The sequence below is a fragment of the Thalassophryne amazonica genome, chromosome 1, assembly GCF_902500255.1.
Source record: "Thalassophryne amazonica chromosome 1, fThaAma1.1, whole genome shotgun sequence".
Lineage (NCBI taxonomy): Eukaryota > Metazoa > Chordata > Actinopteri > Batrachoidiformes > Batrachoididae > Thalassophryne > Thalassophryne amazonica.
This window is the reverse complement of record NC_047103.1, coordinates 132962059-132987867: the sequence shown is the minus strand read 5'-3', so window position 1 is coordinate 132987867 and position 25809 is coordinate 132962059. Positions and strand designations below refer to the sequence as shown.

The window sequence follows — 25809 nt, the reverse complement described above, 5'->3', positions numbered from 1 at the left end:
CATAACTCAATAATTTTTGACTGTGGATAGTATATACATTTCTAATAATACATATAATGTATGTTTTTCAACATGGGTCGAGCATTTTTTGCAGTTTTGACCTCTGTATTATCCTTAATTTGGAGCAGATACCTCACTGGGATAAGCAGTTGGTCTGCACAGCTGTAGACCTGAGTTGGAGTTCTGGTCAAGCTACCTGTCTGCGTATGAGCTTTGGAACATTGTTGGAATGGATCCGTCTCAAATGAACTGAAGTAAAGATGCATCTGCTAATGTCTACACTTGCACCTTTTTTTGAAGTGCTGTTACTGGTGATCTATGAATATTTGGGTGATGACAGGTGTTTTAGCCATCACCAAATTTTAGTTCAAACAACATCATGACCATGAGTTACAGGTGTAGACTCAGTTTTGTACAATAACTAGTTCTACAGTGGAAAAATTACACAAAAAAAGATCACTGTCCAAATACTTAAGGACCAGACTGTATCCTCTAAACACTCACATAAACCGGTTCTTTTTGTCAGCCTTAAGTGTCTCACAGTGCTCCATAGATACATTTTTTATGTGTTTATTTTATTTTTGGTTGCTTCCTGTTTTTGATGTTTAAACCCTCTCTAATTGCAGCTCTGGCCAGCATTATTTACACCCCTAACTTTAAAGGCAGATTTTAAAAGATGTTCAGAAAAAAGGCAAAACCAGTTTTGTATGATCAGATGTTTTCTTCTTTTCTCCCCCTTGTCTGCACATATTACTGTAATATGTCACAGTTGGCTGACACCATAAATACACACACACACACTCTTTTATTTATTTTACATTGCATGGGGTTGGTGTTGCCCCACCGTCTGGAATGTAATACTTAAGCAGTGTCAATAAAGGTAAACCGTGACAAAATACCAAAACAATGACAATGCCCATAACAGTATCAAAGCTGTTAACAGAGACGGTAATAGAAAAACATCAAACAGCTTAGTGGAGAACATGATCATCGCCACGAGAGTTGTCATAACTGTATGCTGAATTTGCGTAGAAAGTACATACCGATCAGCCATAGCATTCACTGACAGGTGAAGTGAATAACAATGATTGTTACAATGGCACATGCGGGTGGGATGTATCAGGCATACTGTGTGATATTGACATCGTAAATGCAACTTCTCCAAAGTCACCTTCACGGTCATTTTCGACCGTGTCGCGGGCAATGCCGCCTTGTGGATGTAAGGTACAATAATTGAATATTGTTTTTAATTGAGTTGTATGATACTGACATTATAGGCACAACTCTTCCTATTAGGTGGATTTCATTGAAACTTCATAATATGGTAGCAAACAAGATGTTCATGAAGGAAAATTATTAGGCATGCATCAGCCTTCCGATGCCTGTCATTGTACTTTAGTTGATGATACTGATATAAACACAAATCCTACTGAACTGGTTTATTGATTTCAATGAATTTTTGCACAGTGGTAGCGTATCACTGTGGCATTGTGGCGTCTTAGTGGTTAGCACTGTTGCCTCACAGCAAGAAGGTCTTGGGTTCGATTCCCACCTGTGGCCTTTCTGAGTGGAGTTTGCATGTTCTCCCAGTGTTAGTGTGGGTTTCCTCTGCGTGGTCTCTTTTCCTCCCACATTTAAAGACATGCAGGTTGGGTGAATTGGAAACTTTATAATTGTCCAGGTCTCCCTTCCAAAAGAGGTCTGGATCTCAATAGGACCAACCTGGTTAAATAAATACTATATATGAAGATGTGCATACAGGAAAATTTGCCATTAAGAGATCTTCAAGTCGAGACAAATGGATTATTTTTGTAAATACCTCATATTTCTCAACTACATCTGCAGAGGTTGACCAGTTTGTTAATAAAGATACTTCATCATAGGCTTCTCCATCTGATACATGCAAACGGATGAGGGCGGGCTTTGCTCTGTAGTTTATTTTGGGAACTCCACAGACACCGGCTGGGAGAGCCCTGCAGTGGAGGCTCGTGCCGGGTAGGGGGCGCTGGTGAGTCCACATACTTGCGCCGCTAAAAATGTGAAAATGGCGGAGCTACAAATGCTTCTGGAAGAGGAGATTCCAGCAGGACGAAGCGCGTTGCTAGACAGTTTCACCAATTTGGAAAGAGTCGCCGAGTACTGCGAGAGCAACTATGTCCAGGTAAGGTGTCGCCTGTATGAGGCGGATTTGGTGTAGTTTTCTGACTAACATCAGCCGGAGGAGTAAAGTGATGCTAAGCTAGCCGTTGCTAACGCTAGTGGCTGTCGATGTGGTGCAGCACGGTCAGCCTGCTTCGGCTAAAACGCTAAACAAGTCACAGTGAAAGATGTTTCACCCAATAACGTAACTGGAATAGGTGGCTTTCTGGTGGCTTCATATCCAGAGTTGGTAACCCTATGAATGAGTTTACATTTCCATCGATAGAACCAGTGTGAACCGAAGCTTTAGTTAGCTTGTTAGCCATCTCCCACGATCTAAACACCCAAACGTGAAAATCAATTTCAATCTCTGTGACATCGATCGCTGCCTCTATAATAGATTGTCAATCCACAATACACTGACCGGAGATGAGCTTCTCTGTACCAATGACATCAATAAGCAGTGATTTATGATGTTTGACAAGCTCTGCTATTCGCACTTACGCCATGAATTGTTTATTATTGATGAACATGTTAGATGTATAGTCTTTTCTGTCTGTCATTCATCCCTTTTGACTCCGCGTTTGCAGCTCTAGTCTGCAGAAACCGAGCAAAATGTGCTGCTGGATTGCACGGCGTTGTGCAGTGTGAGTGATGTAATCTGAAGTCGGAGCTTCAGATTTCCCTGTGCAGATGTTTGGGTCACATCCACCTCACAGCTGGGACGACACTGCCACGCGTCTGTCATTCCAAACCTACTGGCCTGTCGTCACAGCAGTTAAATCTGGGAAAATGCTTTTGACAAGGTGTGATAACTGACGTAGTTGATGAATCGGGCTGATCAGGTCGGACAGGTTGGCCTGTGAAAAAGGCTACCGTCCTTGGATGCTGGCAGCTTGTTGTCTGGCATGTTGCCCTGGATTCTTCTCACTTTTTCACCTCTGCTGCCAGATTGATATGCTTCTTGCAGATGAGTTTGAACTATTTATTTGGGGGACTTTTAATTGGGTTTGCAGTGTTCTCCCCAGAAATTTTTAGTATAGCGATGCTGTTGGCAGTTGTCACCAGGGATAGTAGGTCCGCCAGAGGAGGAAGCTCTAGCATGTTGACTGTTTCAAGTACAAATGGAGGCCAGTTCCTGCAACTTGAGCTTTCAGTCTCCTCTAAATATGCAACTTAAGAGACATAAGGAAATCTCCAACACCAAGTTCTTCTTATGATAGAATGTTATTTATTACACAGTACATAACAATATACACTCTAAATATACCGAATAGTAGGGCTGAGCGATATTACTTAAAATTCATGTAACAATATAAATTGAATCCCTTCATGGTAACGGTATATACCACAATATAAATTTAAGTGTAAAAGTTATAATGGAAGTGTTTCTGAATGGGTCATATATTACCTTTGCAAAGCTAAATTGATTAAAATAAACAAAAAATAAATTAAAAACAACAACAAAAAACCTAAAACAGGTATAATTGATTTTGAGCACCTGATTCTCTGACTTGTTAGACATGTATTTTTGTGCATTTGAATAATCTCTGTTTGCCATTCTTGCATCTGTCTAGCAGGAGGCAGTGTTGGTTTGCTTGCTTTTGGTGGCGTTTTGTCCAGAAATACCTCAGAGAAGCCACCATGTGGGTTGATGATCCTGATTGGCTTATGTCATGGGGTTCCAACAATGATAGAGTGAAAGGCATGTTTTTTTTCTTCTTCTTCTCTGCTCTCCTGGGCAAGACGTAGCTGTCAGCGCAGTTGAATGAGGAAATGTGAGACTGTTTACTGCGGCTTTCCTCAAATAAGCGCACCAAATATGACCACAAAATTCACATAAAAATGCAGAAATTATTAATTATAATTCAGGTTATAGTAGGCTTAATAAGCCTAAAATATTATTTTTATTTAAAATATTTAAAAACTCATATACAGCTTGAAGCATGCACTTTTAAAATGCATTGAATGCATTGACCAAAATGATTTCCACATTGTATGTATCTGTATATATGATGAGGCGAATAAACGATGAACCTGAACCTGATTGAAACAGAGACTGAGTCTGGTGAATTTAATGGGACAATTGCTTAATTCGGTCATGTGACTTTTGCATGTCCAAATTCAGTCAGGCGACTCAAGAGGGTTAAAATAGCTTATAGTTTTACACTCTTACGAGGAAAAGTTTTAATCTACCGAGGTGGAGATAGAGCCTGTGACCAAAGCACTGACTACAGCCTTTTCCAGTCATTCAGAGTCACTGAGGAAGATACAATGATGTCATCAACAAGCATTACCGTGATTGGTCGGTGGGGTCTAAATCTCTACCGTCTGACAAATTTATACCGTGAAATGGTTATATTGTATATATCGCGCACCCCTACCGAATAGCTACCAAATTTATATTATGTACTAACATTGACCTTACTGAATAAAATCAATCAATCAAGGAAGTTCTCCAGGGCATGATGTAATTGCTACGTAATTGTCATGGCAACAGCGGCACTATTTACACATTGGTGAATGTGTGCATTTCACACATGCTTTCACATGGTCAGGGATGTGGCAAATTTCAACAGAAATGGAGGGTTTTCACTTGTAAAATGAGTTACCAGTACCAGGATAATTTCATTGAGTTCACAAATGGTGTGTCATCACCATCACATTGCTGTTGTTTTTGTTATATGGCTGGGGGGGCCTGGCTGCCGGTTTGTTTCTGTTTTTTGGTTTTCCTCCCAGGTGGCTTGCGTTTGGGACTGAGTGGCTGTGTTGCTGAGGCTGTCAGGACCTCACCCTGATCACCTGCGACTCGTCAGGACTCACAGCTGTGGTGCATCTGGATGGATTGGAACATGTTGGCATTTAAGACTGGAGTGCACAGTGTGTATTTGCCAGAGACTCGACCTTGTGACCAGACGGGTGAGATCGTCGTCTCGGGAGCCATCTCATCAACAGCGGATGCTGAGAACGTCCAGGTTTGATGCACAGTCTGTGAAAGAGGAGGGGGTGAGGTCTCACGCTCGTCAGCACACTTCCTGAGGTACGTTAGATTTTGTGACTAACAGTTATACAGTCAGTAAATGTGGTGTCCCTCACACCTTATTGTATTGAGCTGTTTGTTAGTCATGTATCAGCTTCCACTGCAGTGGAGTATTGTGAACGGGATGTTCCATGCCTGCAGGTTGGGAAGCTGATCAGTAATCAAGCCAGGAAGTGTTTGCTGTTTGTACACCTTTAAGTGTTCTGTGTGTAGAGTGTGGACTCGCATAATGGTTCCTTCTTTCACAGACTCAGTTGTTGCGGCCACCTGGGGGGTGTCGGCGGGGTCCTTGGGTCCGAAACAGCTTCTGGCTCCGGACTGTTAGCGCTGCTGGGAGCGCACCACGCCAGACCGCACCTTTTGTTATTATCACTGTTATGTATTAAATTCAGTTAGCCTTTGAACCGTGCTCTGCTTATTTCATACTGGGTCCTTCAAACGCTGGTCGGTTCTCCGAGCTGCGTCCGACACATAACAGTTTTTTCCTTGTAAGAGAGTTTGTATTTGTTAGTGATTTTCTACCTCAACTGGGTTTCAAACATGCTCCAGCAGACAAGCAAATACCTGGACATTCGGAACAGGGACAGAAAAGCTGCAGGAGTGAGTCAGTTGGAGAGGGAGAGAGAGGGTCTCATCAGTTGGACCTGCAGCCTGGAGGAGAGATGCGTAGTCAGTAACAGCGGCAGCATTTGCAGGAATCAGTCAAGTTCCACGAGGGACTGTAACTTCAGTTTACAAACCAGTGAAGTGGGAGATATTAATGGTCCAGTCCATGCCTGAGACCTGTTGATCTCTACCCCATTAAAAAGGAACATTGAGGAGCGAATAAAGACTGTCTGGTGTGAAACAGACTATTCTTTCTTGCCCGCAGCAACAGACAAGATTCTTGGTTAGGGACTAATCATCAGAAAGGTTGGTCACGATTGCTATCTTTAAATGGTTTTGACAAAGGTTGATGAATAAATTGTCAAGTCAAAAAAACATTGCGAGATGGCGCCACCTTATAACGGTGCTGTGATGAGAGTATAACGGCGTTATTCCATTGTCTGGGGAGAACCCTAGGTATGTCACCTCTGTCTGTGTCCAGCTCTCTGTTTTATTATGAGTTCCTCTTTTTAAATGCCCCAAGACTTGCTGAAATTGAAACAAAACGTATTCCCTTGTAACATTTGTAGTTCTTGAAGCCAGATTTTGTTAGACAGTTTCAGCATGGGAGAAATTTCACTTACTGTTGAAAAGCATGCTTATTTTATTTAATTAAATTTTTCTTTTTGTTGTTTACACAGGGCTCGAAATGGTACGTACATGTGCTAGTTTGTGCACGTATTATTCGAGCAGTGCATGTAATTTTATACTGCACTTGCACTGGTGCAAGTAACTTGATCCAAGTTTTATCAACTATAAGCACCAGTAGAATGAACCATTAAAGGAATAAATAAGGAAAAAACATCTTCCCTGCGTTTTATGACACTCTCACACATGGAGCGAGTTACTGTGATGATTCGTTTGCGCGCACATGTGGAAAAAAAAACTGCAGGCCGTTCCTCACTCTCCGCTCAAACTCTCTCATCACTGTGTTTAAAAAAAGGACATAAGTCCTGCTCACAGACTGATTGCCAGAGACAGGACATGTCCACATGAAGTATAACTCCTGACATCTCCACATTTGCTCACGGACAGTTTGTTCGCACGCACGCGTGGTCACAGGAGGAAAGATAAGCTATAACAGAACTCAGAGCACAGACCTGCAGCTCACCACAAGAATAAATATAAAGTAGAAGAGAAATCAGAGTGCACAGTCTGTCTGCAGCCAAACTGTGCACTCTGATTTCTCTGTGCAGAGAACCTGCAAGCTCCTTGTCAGTTATGGAAAAGGCTCACACAAAATTTGTGAAGTGGCCTGTTTCACCTAAGGTAAAAGAAACTCACTTTAAAATAATAAATAGAGCCCAACCAATATGGATTTTTTGAGGCCGATGCTGATAACGATATTTGGATGAAAAAAATGCCAATAATCGATAAATTGGCTGATTTGCCGATAGCCAATAAATCAGCTGATATTATTATTATTATTTTCTACCTCATATCATTAAAAAGTTATTTACAATTTAGTAAAGCTTGGTCCCAGCCGTCGTATGCGACGGCCCCAGAGGGTTAATGGCGAATGGCAGTAATTCCCAGAACCCTTCCGGATGACCAGTGAATCTGAATGTTTCAACCTCTTAGCAGTGAACAAAAGTTTTTCATGCTAGAAATAAGGTCTACACAACGTGGGCTTAATAAAAAGCATGACCGACGCAATGAAGCACATTTCACACATTACTACATAGTAAGTCCCTTCGGCTGCTCCCTTGTTTGCACTCGGAGTCGCCACAGCAAATCCAAGGTGGATCTGCATGTTGAATTGCCACAGGTTTTATAGCGGATGCCTGGGATTTGAACCCGGAACCTTCTGCACTGAAACCAAGCGCATTAACCACTTGGCCACCACCCCTGCTGACACATTACTACATAAATTGAGTTAATCAAACTGAGTTGAACTGAAACGGGAGAAATGTGGGGTGAATGTAATCGCAAAGTTATTACAAACAACATCCTTATAAACTTACTTGTATGCTTTTGTCAGCCGATCAGTGCAGTATAACGCCGAACTATGGGGGCCGGTGATGAACACATTTAAGCAGGGGTGTAAGCAGCTCAGTTGAATGGAGTCAGAGCTCCATCTACTGGACAAACGGTGCAAGGACATTTTACATTGCTGACACAAACATTATTTCAGTAACTATTCTGTTTGAGAAATTATCGGTGTTCTATCGGCAAAATTTCAGCCGAAAGTGCGTACTTTGAAAAGGGCTTATATTGGCCGATATATCGGTCGGGCTCTCATAATAAATAAAATCTATCCAGTTGCTGATTTCCTTAAAAGAAGATTTGGGTTTGAAGTAGAGCCTTGTGCTTTCTGTAATGTAGGTGAGGAAACCTTAGAACATGTTTTATTTATGCCCTGTATGTAGGAAGTTTTGGCTGGATACCAATGAGTGCTTATCTGTGAAAATAATTGATATGTTGCCTTTTGTCATCTCTCACATTCTTTTTTATATGGACAATCTAGAGTCTTCTATTTCTGATGTGGTAAATATTGTCATACTCATGGGTAAATATTATATTCACTGTTGTAAATGGAGAAACAATAAGCCCTCCTTTGTAGGTTTTGTTAATGACTTTAAATTATTTTTCTTGTCTCTCCAAAACGTGAAATCTAAGCTGGCGTGTAAAATCCACAAGGATATAAACTGTTACTTTTATGAAATGACCTTGCTCCTTATCTGTCACTGGGTAATGCTCCTTTTGATTTTGTTCTTGTTTGTTTGTTTTTATTTTTGTCTGTTTTTGTTTGATGTATTTGTCTCCTCTACGAGATGTTGTAATTCAATTTCTTCTTAATTAAAAAAAACAAAAAAAAAACCTGCAGGCTGCGTTCTCACCTCCCTGCTGCAACTTGAAGTGGGCCTGGTGTGAAAGTGACTTTTGGTTGTGTAAGTAACTTTTTTTGGTGCAAGTCATTTTTTTGTTACTAGCACCAGTGCAAGTAGATTAAAAAATGTATTTCGACCCCTGTTACACTAATAAATTAGTAAGATACTAGAATTTTGTCATGGCTAAATGCACAAACAACAAAGCACATTTTGTGTCTGTACCTTTACCCATGTCTGATAGACTCGGTCAGGTGGCAGTTGGCTATTGATTGGTTGAGCAAACTGTGCACTTGTGTAATAACCTATGATCAGCAGCATACTTGCCTGAAAGGTCCTCTGAAATTTTCCTGTGAAAGTGATAAAAGAAGTGACTAGTAACAAATAGAGTGTTGTGTAATGTGCATGAACCACCAGTCCATGTTATGGATTCAAATCCAAGGGGTAGAAAGGTTTAAGTAAAAACATATTACTTGGTGTGATTATTTCTTTGCTAGTGACAGTATTTGTCATATTGTGTGCTCTTTGTGTTTGTGTTACACACATTCTTAATTCAAAACATTTTGGAGGAGAATATGGTGGGATCCCATTTAATTTTGGCCCAGTGCCATTCAGCCCACATAAGCCCATGTGCTAATCCATCTCTGGTCGTAGCTATTGAATTGATACCCACTAACAGCTGGGGTAGCTTTTTAATCAATGTTTTAAATCACTTGGTGAGATCTGTGAAGTATGACATTGGGGTGAATGTGAGGCGTTATTGTGAAGTGCTTTGAGCATCTGATAATAAAAAGTTGATAATGGGTACCTCCGCAGGACCAGGCCCAGGGTCAGGGTGAGACCAACCCAACTCACCAGGCGGAAAAAATGGAACACCAGGCGGGCCCTGGTACACCCAGGGTTGGGGTTAGGTTTAGGGACAGGGCTAGGCTTATGCTTAGGGCCAGGCCCAGGCCAACCCCGGCTCACCAGGTGGTCCCTGTACACCCAGGGTTGGGGTTAGGTTTAGGGACAGAGCTAAGTTATGCGTAGGCCCAGGGCCAGGCCCAGACCACCCTGGCTCACCAGATGATCCCTGTACACCCAAAGTTGGGGTTAGGTTTAGGGATAGGGCTAGGCTTATGGGGGCTATATAAATGGAGTCCATTAAACTGAAATATTTTATTTACAGCATTAAAGTGCATATGCTTGTCCATCTAACACTGTATTTTATTTTATTTTTTTTATGCCATACCAGATTATAAATCATTTCTTTCAAGTGTTTAACTTGTGTGGGCTTGATACAGCTGACAAAACAAAAATAAACTAGACTAGGCAGACTAAACTCCAGTTAAGGGTCTTGGGGGGCCTGGAGCCTATCTCAGCAGGCACAGGGCGGGGTACACCACTACACCCTGGACAGGACGCCAGTCTGTCACAGGGCCATATATAGACAAACACCTGCATGCACACCTACGGACAATTTAAAGTTTCCAATTCACCTAACCTGCATGTCTTTGGATGTGGGAGGAAGCCATAAAACCCAGAGGGAACCCACGCAAACATGGGGAGAACATGCAAACTCTATCCATAAAGGCCACAGGTGGGAATCAATCCCGTGACCTTCTTGTTTTGAGGCAGCAGTGCTAACTACTAATCCACTAATGTTCATGCATTTGTAATTTTAAAAATGTAATTTCAGACATTTATTTAATGAACCATTGATGATACAAAAAGCGTAGTGGTGAACAATTACACTGGTCAACAACAAAAAATTTCTTGCATGGACTTTGAGAACTGATTTAGGGTAATTTTGGGGTGCTGAATCAGAATCTGAGCTCTGATTTTCTATATCACATCATTTGTTTGTTTTTTTTGCAATCTGCATATTCTGTATTGATGGATTACACAAAAGTTGCTCATTCACTCATGAGTTTGATGCGACTAATCATGCGCAAAAGCAGCTTCAAAAGCATAGTTTTAAACCAGGTTTGCATAATGTGAACAAGAGCCGTGATGTCGTTTATGGTGCCAAAGAGGTGTGCGAGACTGCAGTTTTTGCTTCAATGCTTGATATGAGAAATAAGTTTTCATATCTTAAAACATAATGTGATTGACAAAAAACTAACACCAGACTCGGATTCAGCAACCCCAAATTACCCAAAATCCGTGCAAAAAAATAAAATAAAATTGTGTTGACCAGTGTTATGTGGCATTCTGCCAGTGAAATTGCTCAGAACAGATCACATTATTAGGGATCACATGTGCTTCAGACTCAGACATTTAAACGTGTGTTGGGGATGAATAGGTTGCGGACAAAATTAGTTAATGCCGGGGTTGTGTGTTTCTTCAGTTTCTAATCACCTGTGTCTCATTGTAAAACCAACATGGTTCAGATTAAAGAATCATTGCCAATATTTCTGCCTTTAACATGAAAATGAATTTATAGTAATGGACAATTAGGCTATGGTATCATTGATTTTACTTGTGCAAAAATCATGCTGCATGTGCAGCACGGGGGAAAGCACAGAGCCTCTGTATTTGCGGGATAAATGGCAACAAAGCCATATTCTACACAAAACAAATGTGAAGTACAGCCTGAACTCATTAAACATGCACCACGTTAAAGGGACAGTTTTGTTTTGTTTTTTTTTCTTTGAGGAGGCGACAGTGGAGGCCATAGTAAGCGGCAAAACCAGTGTGTGCTGCCTCTTACTGAGAAGCATGCATTATGCAATCTGTCCTGTTTTTACCTTCTTTTCTGTGTGCTTTTATTTGCACTATTTTAAAATAAAAATCATTTTAAAAAAACAGTATTTTTCCAAAAATTTCTTGAAAAGGGTGGGTCATCTAAAGTATTACTTGATGATAAATGATGATTTGCTTAAAAAAAAAAAAACATTTTCATTTGACCATTTTGGAGTTGGGTCATTTGTGTTCAATACATGTGGGCCCCATGCTTGTGTTTTTGTGTAATAGAAAATACAGTTTCCTGTGATACCATGAATCTTTTTGACATGACTCCTAAGGAGGTACCAGACTTGTGGCAATCTAGAATTGTGCTCAGGATGCCTTGTCTTAATTCTTTAGGCACTACTCGTAAATTGAAGAAAGCAGTGGTTATACAGATAGGCCCTTAAATACAGCGAAATGTTCCCTAATTAGCTACTATTTTTTAGAGGCTGACTGATGGATGACAGATGGCTGATAATATGAGGGTTCCACTAACGTATCGGTAGACCTGTTATGATAATCACTGTATTGATTTCGTGTTTGATATGTAAACATGAACACAATCATTCTTCTGTCCTCAGTATGTCACCCTTTACATCCATGTTTGTTTAAAAGTCACCAACATTTTAGCAACTCTTGTTGCTTCTATTCCTTTAGTCTGATTAATTGACCTATTTTTTTTCTTTTTTTTTCCAAAAATATGAACCTCAAAGCCAAAGCGTATCGATCCACAGTTGTACTAAATCACTGTCACTATTGAGATCAGTTTACCGCATTCAAGTTTCGGCAGACAACGTGACCAGCGGATTACAAAAGTTGATATTTTATATGAATTAATCTTGTAGGGTCACAGTTCAGTTAAAATTTGTTTTTTGATTCAAAAATCACTTGGGAACGCCTCGGGGTTCCCTTGGAGGAGCTAGGGGAGGTGTGTGTGGATCGGGAGGTCTGGGCGGCTTTGCTTGGGCTGCTGCCCCCGCGACCCGACCTCAGATGAAGCGGAAGAAAATGGATGGATGGGCTGCTCATTTCAGAAGCTACGCAAGTGTGCTACTGCGTACTAAGAAAGGTGGTATGGCAAATTATGCCATGCAAGCAAAGTGTGTCTAAGATTATGTAGTTTTATTTTTGAAAAGGCAGTGTAAACAAAAGCTAATCTATGACTGAAGTTATTAATTTTCCATGAAGTTGTAGTGGTGTAGGTGTTTTGAAATGAAACAGATGTTGGATCTGGTAATTCTTTTTGCATGTACAGAATTGGCTGGAAATTTGCTAGTGAAGCAATTTTAAATTAATTGAATAATTCAAGATTTGTAATTTTTATTTTTTTAGTCTATTGTAGGAGCCACAACTTGAGACAATTTACGTTAAAGGGTCATTTCTTGTGAAATCATCAGGTGCCTCCCAGGTCACCGACTCAGATTTTTTTTTTTTTTTTTTTGCGAGTACCTAGATATGTCTGATGAACACATGCAAAATATTTCTGCTTAATTTCAAGTAGTTTTTTATACATAAGTTTTTAATAAGGATACCCACAATTCTATTTTTCACTTTCAAATGCATTTTGAGCTTTTTTTTTTCATTTTTAAAAGGCATTATCTCAGCTAAAAATGCAGATATAAAGCTCAAATTTAGAATGCACCCCAGATACAGTAGTAAATTTCAAAAATGGCATACAGAGCTAATCTTTCATTCTGTAGCATCACAAAAATGGCAGTTTGTCCATTCTCACAAAAAATTACAAAATTTCAAAGAGCTGTACTAAAGAAAGGATTCAATGGATAATCTTCATATTGTAGAATACACATATCTGGGGTACTAGTTATATGTGTGTAAAACATTGTGGTCATAACTTGAATGGTTTTTGAATTATTGACTCTTGAAAATCGAACCTGATCGTAGAATGTCAAAAATAGGCCTCCAGTCTCTTTATGATTTGACCATGTGGGCAAGTGCTCAGCCACTTCATAATTTTTTTGTGGAGAGCATATTGATATACCAACTATATGTCAAAATGTTTTATCTAGCTCAAATGCCTTCATAGTGAAAAAAATTTGCAAAGTAGGGTACCGTAACATGGCATGAACCAATTTTGAACCTCTATTTGCCTATTCAGAAAGCAATATATCAGCTCTGAATGGAAGCATAAAGCTCAAATTTGGTATTTGCAATATTTGGCACCCCAAAATAATGGATCAACTTTGAAAGACAGATTACTGAACTTATTTTTTCTTTCATGGCATCATAAATGATCAATTCAGTCATCAACGCAATTTTATTGCAAAGTTTTGAAGAGCTGTACTCCAAGAGTAAATTGACAGATAATTTTGATATTTGATATATAGAATTTACTTTCTCAAAGTAAAATATATTTATCAGGATGGGGCTTCTCTCTCAAAGCAGGTGAAATCTTGCATGGTGCAGTAAAGTGTATACTTAGTCTTGTATTATATTAATAGTGCTTAGTTCAGTAGCTAAAACAACGAAGACTATGTCTTTTTCATAATCTGTTCATGTCATATTCATATACCAACTTTGTTAGTTTTTTTTTTTTTAATCCAGCTCAAATGCCTTCATCGTGGAAAAAAAATATGCAAAGTAGGGTACCGTAACATGGTGCCAACCAATATATTTATGCATAAGAACTGCATAAGCTGTAATTAATTAATCCAAACAAAGCAATACATGCACTCCTCACTGATAAATATATACACTGGAACGTGAACAGGTGACTCCAATTTCTTTATGTGCAGCAGCTGATTATATCATCAGCCACATTTAAAACAATGAGCAGTTACTCTCGATATCAGATCTATTTTTAAACTGCAGTGACTCGTGATCAGCTTGTCTAGAATTGTTACAACAATTCCCTTGCCCTTTTAATGACTCTGATGAAATGTGTGTGTGTATGTATGTATGTGTGTGTATATATATATATATATATATATATATATATCCTGTTCAATGCACATCAGAAGCTCCAAGAATTTGTACAGATATTCCACCTCAATATCCATGTGTATTTTCTGTAATTCCTTGATTGTGTAGCATTTTTATTGGTATTGGTACAGACTGTCCTGACTGTGTTAGTGGCCAAAAAAAAAAAAAAAAAAAACAGTAGTAAAAGGTGTTTTGGACTTTTGGGGCGGGGGGAGTCTCTATCTGAACTCCTGTATTCTCCGCCCTTGGAGCCTGCACACTGGGGCAGTGTGAGTCTCCACCCTGCTCTGCTCCAGGACTCTGCGCTGGAGCAGAAAAGCATGAGTCCTGAAGAAAATGGAATGAGAAGCGCGCAGTCTGGTCCACTGTGCAAATCTTTGTGAACAGTTCAGTGAATCCACCTGCTCTCGTTCGTCCAGACCAAAACAATAAAGTTCACTTCATCATGACACGCTCCGCACCTCGATAACGTCTTCATGCAGTTAAAAAAAAAAAAAAAGAGAGACTTGACACGCTGTTCCAAACGCCTGATTATTTTGACGCACTAACTAAAAAAAAAAACCCCAAAATACCACACTAGCTACACACGCTAAAACACTCCACCACACACACTAAAACACACTCTAAGCATGGCAAATAACACACAACATTCAAAACTGATCACTTTCTCCTTTTGGCTCCGCATGAAACCAGAATTTCCCTTCTCTCAGCAACCAAATTGGGTTGGATCATTGTTTATTTGGTAATATATTTTACACCAGTGATAAAGAAAAATTTGTGTATTTTTTATTTGTTTGCTGTGGCAGACAGAGAGACACGGATGAAAACACATGTACACACACTCAGACCCACCCACGCGGGTCTGTGTGTTGTCATCAAACCCACGTGAAGTTGGTGAATGTGTTTGGTTAGTTACTGATTTTTCCACCTATGGTAACACCTTTCTCTCCTCTCTCCCTGCTTGAGGGAGTCTTGTTTCTTCCCAGCCTTCTCACTCCTTCAGTTGAAGGGAGAAAATGAGTTGTTTTGCTGAAGCTGTCTCTGCAAAACGCTCAGTAAATATGAGAATATCATCCCCCCCAAAAACCTGCGTAAATTATTAATCATAATTCAAGTTATACTTGGCCTATTAACAAAATTTAAAAAGTACTGTGGAGGTTGAAGTCTCCACATTCAACACGCATTCAAACAGAATGGAGCAGATTGTGTGCTATGTCCTATTAATTAGGTCATGTGACTTTTGATGTGAGGGCAAGTCATTCGACTCCAGAGGGTTAATTTATTTATTTGTTACTCTTCTTGTTTTAGTGTATTTTTTTAGCTTGTTTGATTGCCTTATTTTTATTTCTTAGTATTATGTGTCATGTACAGCACTTTGTGACAGCTGTAGCTGTTTTAAAGTGCTATATAAAAGTTGAGTTGAACAGCAGACTTTAGTACTAAACGCTCATTAAAGCAACGAGCAACTTAACGATCATAAACGTCATCATCTTCAGCTCACAGCCTCACTTTGTGAAACAGGAAAGTGTAAAAAACTATGATTCAGAAAGTATTAATCTAGGTTTTATCCTTTTAAAGAGCAGGTTTATAATGAAATTAGTTTAGGTTCAGCTCTTTAGTAGAGAAGCTTGAATCTTCGACTGGACTGGGTTGCGTGACATGAGGACGTTTCACTTCTCTGGTAGTCTGACAGAAGTCAAGACAGAAGTCAGACTACCAGAGCAAGAAATTTAGATGAGGAAGCTTCTGTGATTACAAGCGAAACATCCTCGCGTCAAGCAACCCAGATTCAAGCTTCTCTACTATGGAAACCACCTGGACAACTGAAAGCCTTCACAGAAAGGTTCAGCTCTTGTGCAAATGTGACAATTATTAAAGGGATTATATTGTTTAAAAAAAAGTTATGTAATCCCACTCAAAAATGTTGAGAGAAAAAAAAAAAGATATGCAGATGCCATAAAACCTCTGCGTGACTGGATTAAAGCTCCTCTGTAAATTTACATTTACACTCAGTAGCTTTTATCCAGTGTGGCAGTGACTTCCATCAAACAATTTTACACTGTGAGACAGTTTTGAAGCAGGGAGCAAATGCTGTGTCCATCAAATAATGTGTTTTTAACCTTTTAACTTATGTATGACCTACACATAACATAAAATGACATAACAGAAATTTGAAATTTGCATCATTTAAGTTAAATTGACTCAAGTTGTGGCTCTTACAGTAGATTACAAAACATAAATCTTACTTTAATTTATTCTGCTTAACATAGACCAATAGATGTTTGAGAAGTACCAATCATATGGAGCAAATTGCCTCTTCAGGTGCTACTGGACTGTTAAGTCCCCGTCACACATAGCAACAATATGCAGGAACCAGGTCGAAGTGGCAAATATTGCCGTCATTGGACGCAGTCAGGAGGGAAAGAAGCGTGGTCAACAGTGTCAGAATGCATCCAGACTACCTCGTCCACACCTGCACGATGGCATCCAAAGCGCATGTAAGCAACAGTTTAGGTGACACAGACTGCTCTCAGATGGCCATGAAGGCCCTGAAGACTGCCTGATGTCCAAACGTCTGGATGTCAAACACTGGGCCAGAGTGGGAGGGAGCACTGTGTTCCTCACGTATGCACAAGTACACAGCGCACATACGTGGGGCTGAAATGATCACTCGTGTGTGTGTGTTCATAATGGCTGCATGAGCCACTAAGCGTTAGGGATGGGTATTGGTAAGATTTTATCGATACCATTATTGATTCCGCTTATTGATCCGATTCCATTATCGATACCTCTTGTGAATTTTCTGTGTACTAAACGTAGCAGGGTTGGTGGCCAAGTGGTTAAGGCCCTTGGTTTCAGTTCAGAAGGCTCCGGGTTCAAATCCCACCCCTGCCACATTTCTCCATATAATGTGGAATTGCGTCAGGAAGGCATCCGGCGTAAAACCTGTGCCAATTCAACATGCAGATCCACCTTGGATTTGCTGTGGCGACCCCGAGTGCAAAACAAGGGAGCAGCCGAAGGGACTTACTACTAAAAGTAAGCTTTACAGATTTTCTATGTCAACAACATTTTATTGAGTCTTAAAGTAAATAAATATGAAATTGGTCACTGGATCCTTAAACTCTGGACATAATAAACTCTGCATGGTGGATCCTTGATCTCTGAACATAAACAGAAATAAACAAAATCTGTAATGTTTGTCAAAAGCCTTTCAGACATTGGCATGAATGTCTTTCCATACATCTGAGCTGAGCTCAGCTGGCTGCGCTGCACATCAGGATGTAATTCATAAAGAATGCAGGACGTCTGTTTTAGGGAGGGGAAAAATTTTTTTTTAGTCTATTGTAGTTTATTTTCTGTATTACAGCATTTGGAAAGAGGTGTCATTTTGTTTAAGGTGGCAATTCATTTTGAAGTTATTAATTCCGACCGGACTCTGTCTCAGCAGAGAGCCGTGCAGCGTTTGGAGTTGTGCCAACAGAACGGACGACGATTCTCATTTCTTGACTACAACAAGACAAAAGTCCCAGTTACTAACTTTAATCCACACAAAAGTGACTCACGATTAACATATTTTAATGGCTTTGAGAGGAGTTAAGAACCGGACTTGCCGCTTCTGAAGAGCAGCGAATCAAAGAACCAACGAGCTAGCGGATTAAAGCATTGCTTCATTAGTTCACGCTTCAAAGCGGTGTCACGCTGCAGAAGTGGTTGATTACAAGCCGTTGCAGGGTCTGCAATCAACATAGAGAAATGATCATTTTCCCGACACGTACTCATGTGCGAGCATGTGTGCACGCGCGGTGCGTGTGATCACATGTGCGCGCGTGCATGCGGACATGCGCGCTTGCGTGTGCATGCGCGCGTGCACATGAGAGTGCAATGGTACTAAACTTGTGGAACCAAATTTGCACTCTAAATGGAACCAAGCCGCACTCTGAATGCAGTACAACACAAATGGGACGAATTAATCCATGTCGTGTGACATAGAAAGCACCAATGAAATGAGAAGAATACACGCAGCCGTTATATAATTTAGGATATTCTACTTATTTTTTAATTTGCTGAACATTCTTTAGAATTAAACATTCCTTTCTTGTTGAAAGGGTGTATTTGCATTTTTATGCCATATCATCATTCTGTCAAAGGCATAAAATTTGCTTTAGAACACCATTAATAATATCATGATATTATCGTTTATGATTTTTCTAAGGCAATATATTACCCAGCAAAATTTGTTATAGTGACCAGTCTGCTCAAAATGCACCAGAAGTACCCTATTTATTAAAATCATGCTCCCCAGCTTTACATTGCCTTCTGCAACCTACTTGAATAAAATTACATCCTATTATTTCAGATGTGGAATACCCGGATTTACAATACCCTGATTTGGTTTACAATTAAAAGGAAAATCATTCCAGGTCCTACTTCCACATCATATTTTGTTATTTCAACATGCTCATTGACAGTTCAAATAAAAGGTTGAGTCTAGGATTATTTAAATATGCACTTCTTTTGAGATTTTTTTCTTCCAGGAGATGCTGAAAATGTATCATTAGATACAAAATTAGTTTGGTTTCTGTGGCCCCGCGGGCCCTAAGCCCCCGCTTGACCCCCTGCAAATTTTCCTCGGATTTCACAATTTTCATTTCACAGCCCTGTACCTGATTCTGTTGTTTTGTGTTTGTGGTGCGACTCCATCCAGAGATGGAAGTGGGTGTCTTCTTCTGCAGTCCTCCTGTCCTGTGCACCAGCATGGACTCCCAAAATTTCCTGTACATTTGTATTGTCAATTGTGTCGGTAGCATGGCTCAAGCAGAAGGTCACCCCTTTGAGTCTGGTCTGCTTGAGGTTTCTTCCTCAAATCATCAGAGGGAGTTTTTCCTTACGACCTTCGCCTGTGTGCTTGCTCTTGGGGTCGGTAAGGTTAGGCCTTACTTGTGTGAAGCACCTTAAAGCAACTTTGTTGTACTTTCGTGCTATATAAGTGAAATAAATTAACTTTAAACTTTTGCCTGTGGTCCTGAATAAATACAAGGTGTTCAATGTTTTACATAATATTTCAAAATAAAAATACTTAATTGTTATATTAAATTTAATAAAAATAGCTTTTGCCAATATCATGAAAAAAGAAATGGAGCAAAGCTGATCACAGTTTTAAACTGTGAGGATGAGGAACAATAACTTTATTTATAAATACATTTATCCTACCACCAGTGATCAGCTTTCATTCAAATCAATGGAAATGTTGAGCAGACGCTTGAAAAAAGTCGTGAATATGGTACTCATTATTTTATGGAGCTATGGAATTTCTACCAGCTCGGCTGTGCATGTGAATTGAGTGTGGTGCTTGGTTCAGTGGGCTCAAGACTGTAGAGAGAATAGACAACAGACACTTCACCCTCAACTCTGTAAGTTGTTGAGAGTCTGTCTTATTTTGAATCCAGACGTGTGGAGTATGCTGTCGTGTTGTGTGATGTTGTTTTAACTAGCTGCATGAACGTGCAGAGGGAACTCTCCACAAGGCATTTTTTTAGGCTGTCTTCACACACAGCTGTATTTCTTCTACTCACACTTTTCAGTTACTGCATTGATGACAGACACTTACGAGCGTGCACCATCAGGAGATGTGATCAGTGTATTAAGGGGAGGTGATGGTCTAGTGGTTAAAGTGTTGAGCTTGAGTCCAGAAGATCATGGGTTCAAATCCCCACCTGACTGGAAAATCACTAAGGGCCCTTGGGCAAGGCCTTTAATCCCCTATTGCTCCCGGTGTGTAGTGAGCGCCTTGTATGGGGGGGAATGTGAGGCATAATTGTAAAGCGCTTTGAGCGTCTGATGCAGATGGAAAAGCGCTATATAAATGCAGTCCATATTAAACTGGGCCTGTTCAAGTTTGTATGAGGGGGAAAAATGTTTTTCATGTTTGGTATGGCTCAGGTATCACAGTAATTAAATGGAAACAGAATTACAGTGACAACAAAATCTGGCTATTTTAGTTTGACATTTAAAAACTTGCTCTGATTGTAATTCTGTTACCATGGAATTGCCCATCAGCAATGGAAATGTACCATGTACCCACAAAAAGAAACGGAAGTCTCCAGGAAAGAAGAGACTAGGAAGATTTTATTAATTTCCATATCTGTCGACTCCATGTATCTATATGTGACAACTGTTCATTGTAAGCTTTTACTAGCAATATAACATTTCTGACAATGAGAATCTACATCTGTGCAGAAAATTAGTGGACCTAATTTGATGTTGAATTTATGCATGAAAATCACGTGATTAAGCTCTGGCTCATACTTTGTCAAAATAGAATCAGAATAGCCTTTATTCATCAAGTATCCACAGAATACAAGGAATTTGACTTCGATTTGAGCTGCAGTCTCTCTGTATGGCATGTATTAATATACACTAATGGGCAAAAGAAGTTGGAATTTTCATTTTGCTCACTAAGTAAAGAGATTAATATTCACTGTGTTAAATCTACATGTCTAACATTTTTAAAGTTAAATATCTCCTCTGTATTCTCTGTCTAACCCTCCAGTCACCAGACAAGCAGAGGGCACTTGAGGAGACTAAGAACTACACCACGCAGTCTTTGGCCAGTGTAGCCTACCTGATCAACACATTGGCCAACAATGTCCTGCAGATGTTGGACATCCAAGCTTCACAGCTCCGACGCATGGAGTCCTCCATCAACCACATCTCACAGGTTAGCGTATGACGTGTCCAATTTCAACATCCCCACCCCCCCAAGGCCAAGGTTAAAGGTTATTTCCTGTCTGTTTGTTTAAAAGAGGTATAAAATTAACTTTTTTTGTGTGTGTGTCTCATGCCCAGACTGTGGACATTCACAAAGAGAAGGTTGCCAGGCGGGAAATTGGTATTCTTACAACCAATAAGAACACATCTCGCACACACAAGATCATTGCTCCAGCCAATCCTGAAAGGCCTGTGCGTTACATTCGCAAGCCCATTGACTACAGTCTTCTAGATGACATGGGTCATGGAGTCAAGGTAAGCTGCATTGTGCATGTTAACTGGCACTTCATGGTCATCATTTTTATCTTTCATTGAGAACTGCCCACTCTGGGAAGATTTATCATTGATGAAAAATAAATCCAGGTCATATTCAGTGACATTCATGTGCCCATGCCCTGGACTTGTCTGAAGAAATTTGAATGGAAAAATTTAAAATGTAAAAAGACATGCTTATGCATCCCCTTATTTGGTCTTTGACATTTTTATTTAATCAGTGCCATGTTGTAGAGATTTGTTTTCAGTATTTATAAATTTTAGAAAAGCCTGAATTCTTATTACAGTTTGATGTACAAAAATTTAGATGTTTAAAAAGCCAAAGTTGCGTAGACTTCCTGGGCCCCTATTTGGTCCAGAATGATGTGGAGTTTAGCCCTTTTCACACATGGAGCTATTTTCGTTTATGGAAGACAGCCAACCCTTCAATAGCAGAAATTTGACATTTAACATTTGTTGTGTAGTATTTCCATGTCATTCACACACATTGAATCTATTTTCTGGAATCATAATCATGTTCTTTTCAGTGGCTCTCCTCTGCATGTTCTGTGGAACTGCACAAATTAATAAATAAATATTCCAGCATATTAAATAAGTGTGCAGGAATGTGACATACCTGTTACGTTAATAAAAGATGGTAGCTTGTTGCTTTGCCTCTGTTTCTGGAGTGCTGGCTCTCCTTTGGCACAGATGAATTACATGGTGCCGCATGCAAACAGCTAAAGGGAGAAGGAGCTGACATTAAGTCAGCGGAGCTGCACGGTTGTATCATTCAATGTTTAATCTTTAAACACAATGGGAGATGCGGCCGGGGTGGGGTACACAGGGCAGTATGCTTAAAAATTGCATGAAGCTCTGTGAAAACAAGATACTTGTTCCAAATTCTGTAACCTTTTCAATGGAACGGAGTTGCGCTATTACTCTGTCAAATGTTCCATAAGTTATCCCTCCACACTTAATTCATGTCAGAAGCTTAAATTTGTTAGGAGTAGACAGAAATTGGGATCAGCATATCACTCCCTATTTCTCTTCCCAAAAATGTTGGTATGGAACATTAGGATACAAATCTTTCAGCTCAAATGTGAAAGGACCGCTTGAGGAAATGTATAACTCCAACTTTGTCTTCGAAGAAGCATGGAATTTAGAAATGGGGCTATTGTTGCTTTGTCAGTCCATTTTTGTAAGCTTTTCTGAATAAAATCCAGTGCAAACATCTATTAGAGGTCAATTAACCGCTGCTGGTTTTCACTGGTAAGGAAGAACAAAATCAGTGGCTACTCATTAATGAAGTCATGCTGACAAGCAAATCAACATGTATCGATTGCGTGACATGAAATCAGATAGATGTGGTAGCATGTATTGTGCATATAAATCAATTGCCTACTTTGACATGTATAGTAAAGAGCTAAGTTGTTTCACATAATCTAATTTTAACAATGAAGTTGTGCGTCATAGTTAAAATTTATAGCAGTTGCATAATCTTTTATTAGTTTATGGGAAATTTACTTGGGCATTTTTTGTTATGGTACAACTCTTAAAGTGGGTGATTTTTATTATTATCATTATTATTAAAGCCCAACTAATTGGAATTTTTGCACAAAATAGACTTCTTGTTTTATTTTGGTCCCATCTAACTGGCATCGTAGTGACCACTTGTCACTGTAAAATGCCCACTCTGATTGAAAATGAATGGTACCTGGTTGCTTTGCCTCTCTCTTGTAGCTAATGTGACCAAGGGGTGATGGGGTCCCAGCCAGGTTTGACTGCATTGTAAGCAATTATGTCTGACCACCCTCTGGATAAACTATGTAATTACAACATTTCCAGCAGCCAAAGTGTTTTTGTGAATTGTTGATTGGTAAAATAAAAGTTTTCATATCAGCAAAAATAACAGCAATACTTGCTTGAAAGGCTCATATAAAGCCGATATTATAAGCCAACCAATGTATCGGTCAGGCTCATCTCCATTAGTCGTAGTTGTAGTATTTATTGTTATGATTTGCAAGTTTATTTGTGCTTCTTTCTCAACAAAGTAAACCTTGTTTCCAGTAAGCATAGCATTGTCCAGTTCTGACCTCACAGAAGTCTTGCAGAATGGATTCTTCACATCTTAACACTGAGCTGTTGCAGCCAGAATTTTACAATTTAGAGTTTAGGTGTCATTTGTATGAGTAATTGTCATTTTTCTTCTCTTTATTCCCACCCTAATCTCTTGGTTTCTTCTTCTGTGTTTCTGCTTACCTAATTTTGCCTAAATTATCAACCATAGTGGTTGCAAAGGTTTAAGGTAAGAATTTGAAAGTAAGCTCATCAAATGAGGCAGGTGTGTGTGTGTGTGTGCGTGCGCTTTTATTTCATTTGATGTTGTATGCCTTTTTCTTCTGTTGTGCTTTCACTAGATTGCTTACTCATTTAAATGCAGGTTTGGTTGTGAATGTTTTTATGTGTGCATTTTTAGTGTCTTGCTTCAGAAGCGCTGTGTTAACAAAAATTTCTTTACCCGTGTTTGCGCTCTAGGCCAGCGCTCAGAACATGAAGACTGGAGCTGGTGGACTCCCTCGTACCAACCCCCCCACACAGAAGCCCCCAAGCCCGCCTATGTCAGGGAAGGGGACCCTTGGGTATGTAACGTGCCAGCATTTTGTCGTTTGTTCAGCTGGGCATACAGTAATTGGGCAGTGGTATCTGTCAATGGTGGACTGTAGGTGTATGTTGGTTTTTCAAACAGGCCTGGTTGATCCCGGTTTTGTCATCACCCTTTCACCTCCATGTTTAATAAGTGTCCATGATGGCAACGTCGGTGCATTTTAGTCGCTGTTGATGCTTCAGTGGTATTCTGTCTGATTTTCATTGACTGATGAGACTGCTCTGAGACTATTCCTTTTGAAGAACTTTCAATCCCTAATTTGTTGTGTTCACCCTTTTTCTGTTCTTGGAGGAGAAATTTTCATATTAGTGATGGCTTGATGTTGAAAGTTGGCTTCATTATAGTTTCATTGCTTTGCTTATCACAGTACAAGGTTTCTCCCCTTTTTCTTTTTATCAGGCATTGGCTAGATCTGATCCATATTACACACCATTTCTCTTAGTCAGAATGGCAAAGGTCTATTTAATTGGAAGAGGCTGTCTACAATTTTGCAGACTGCATTTCTGAAATAGAATTTTCAAAAGTCAGAACACATGTACATGTAAAATTTTGAGCCTGACCCAGAAAAAGTAGGGCGTGGTTCTCCAGGATAAAACCTTTTTATGACAGTGTATTAAGACACTGCAGTGATGCTGGGAAAAGTGTGTGTGTGTTTACATGGGGATTATGTAGAAAAATAAAGCATTACAGTAATTCAGTTGTGGTTTCTTCTTGGTTGGGCTCAAAACTTTTCAGTCACCCTTCGTAGATACTGCCTCATTTTATGCTACACAAAGAAGAATGATCCTGACATCTTCTTCACAGAAATATAAAGAGTTTTAGGGATGGCACAATACAGATACCAGTATGAGTATTTCAGTACTGGCTGCCGTAGTATGAATACAGTGAGGAAAATAAGTATTTGAACACCCTTCGATTTTGCACGTTCTCCCACTTAGAAATTATGGAGGGGTCTGAAATTTTCATCTTAGGTGCATGTCCACTGTGAGAGACATAATCTAAAAAAAAAAAATCCGGAAATCACAGTGTATGATTTTTATTTTTTTTTTCGTATATAATGTATTTGTATGTTGCTGCTGCAAATAAGTATTTGAACACCTGCCAATCAGCAAGAATTCTGGCTCACACAGACCTGCTAATTTTTCTTTAAGAAGCCCTCTTATTCTGCACTCTTTACCTGTATTAATTGCACCTGTTTGAACTTGTTACCTGTATAAAAGACACCTGTTCACACACTCAATCAGTCACACTCCAACCTGTCCACCATAGCCAAGACCAAAGAACTGTCTAAGGACACCAGGGACAAAACTGTAGACCTGCACAAGGATGGGATGGACTACAGGCAAGCAGCTTGGTAGAAGACAACAACTGTTATGATTATTTATTAGAAAGTGGAAGAAACACAAGATGACTGTCAATCTCCCTCGGTCTGGGATTCCATGCAAGATCTCACTTTGTGGGGTAAGGATGATTCTGAGAAAGCTCAGAACTACACAGGAGGACCTGGTCAATGACCTGAAGAGAGCTGGTACCACAGTCACAAAGATTACATTAGTAACACATGATGCTGTCATGGTTTAAAATCCTGCAGGGCAGCAAGGTCCCCCTGCTCAAGCCAGCACATGTCCAGGCCCTACCATCGACATTAACGCTTGTCCGATTGTCCGGTACAAGTGTACAAGGAGAGAGAGAGGAGAGAGAAAGAGGAGAGGAGAGAGAAAGAGGAGAGAGAGAGGAGAGAGAGGAGAGAGAGAGGAGAGAGAGAGAGGAGAGAGAGGAGAGAGAGAGAGAGAGAGGAGAGAGAGAGAGAGAGA

General features: G+C 39.8%; 2 protein-coding genes across 13 annotated transcripts in view; both read left to right on the top strand.

Moving 5' to 3' along the window:
- LOC117514370 (cytochrome P450 20A1) overlaps positions 1-12268 on the top strand; it is a 57893-nt gene extending 45625 nt beyond the window's left edge. The window contains exon 14 of the mRNA XM_034174808.1: positions 12230-12268. The gene's annotated coding sequence lies outside the window, so the exon portion shown is untranslated. The remainder of the gene's footprint in view (positions 1-12229) is intronic.
- The window catches only part of abi2b (abl-interactor 2b), a 73525-nt gene continuing 49715 nt past the window's right edge, over positions 2000-25809 (top strand). For 4 of the 12 annotated variants that reach the window (XM_034174788.1, XM_034174725.1, XM_034174757.1 and 1 more), the window contains exons 1-5: positions 2001-2161; positions 20858-21025; positions 21154-21330; positions 23618-23635; positions 23866-23969. In XM_034174788.1, coding sequence (XP_034030679.1) covers positions 2045-2161; positions 20858-21025; positions 21154-21330; positions 23618-23635; positions 23866-23969 — 584 coding nt within the window. In that variant the 5' untranslated portion in view covers positions 2001-2044. Of the gene's footprint in view, positions 2162-20857; positions 21026-21153; positions 21331-23617; positions 23636-23865; positions 23970-25809 lie in introns of all 12 variants that reach the window. The other 8 variants (XM_034174717.1, XM_034174698.1, XM_034174733.1 and 5 more) reach the window with 4 other exon arrangements.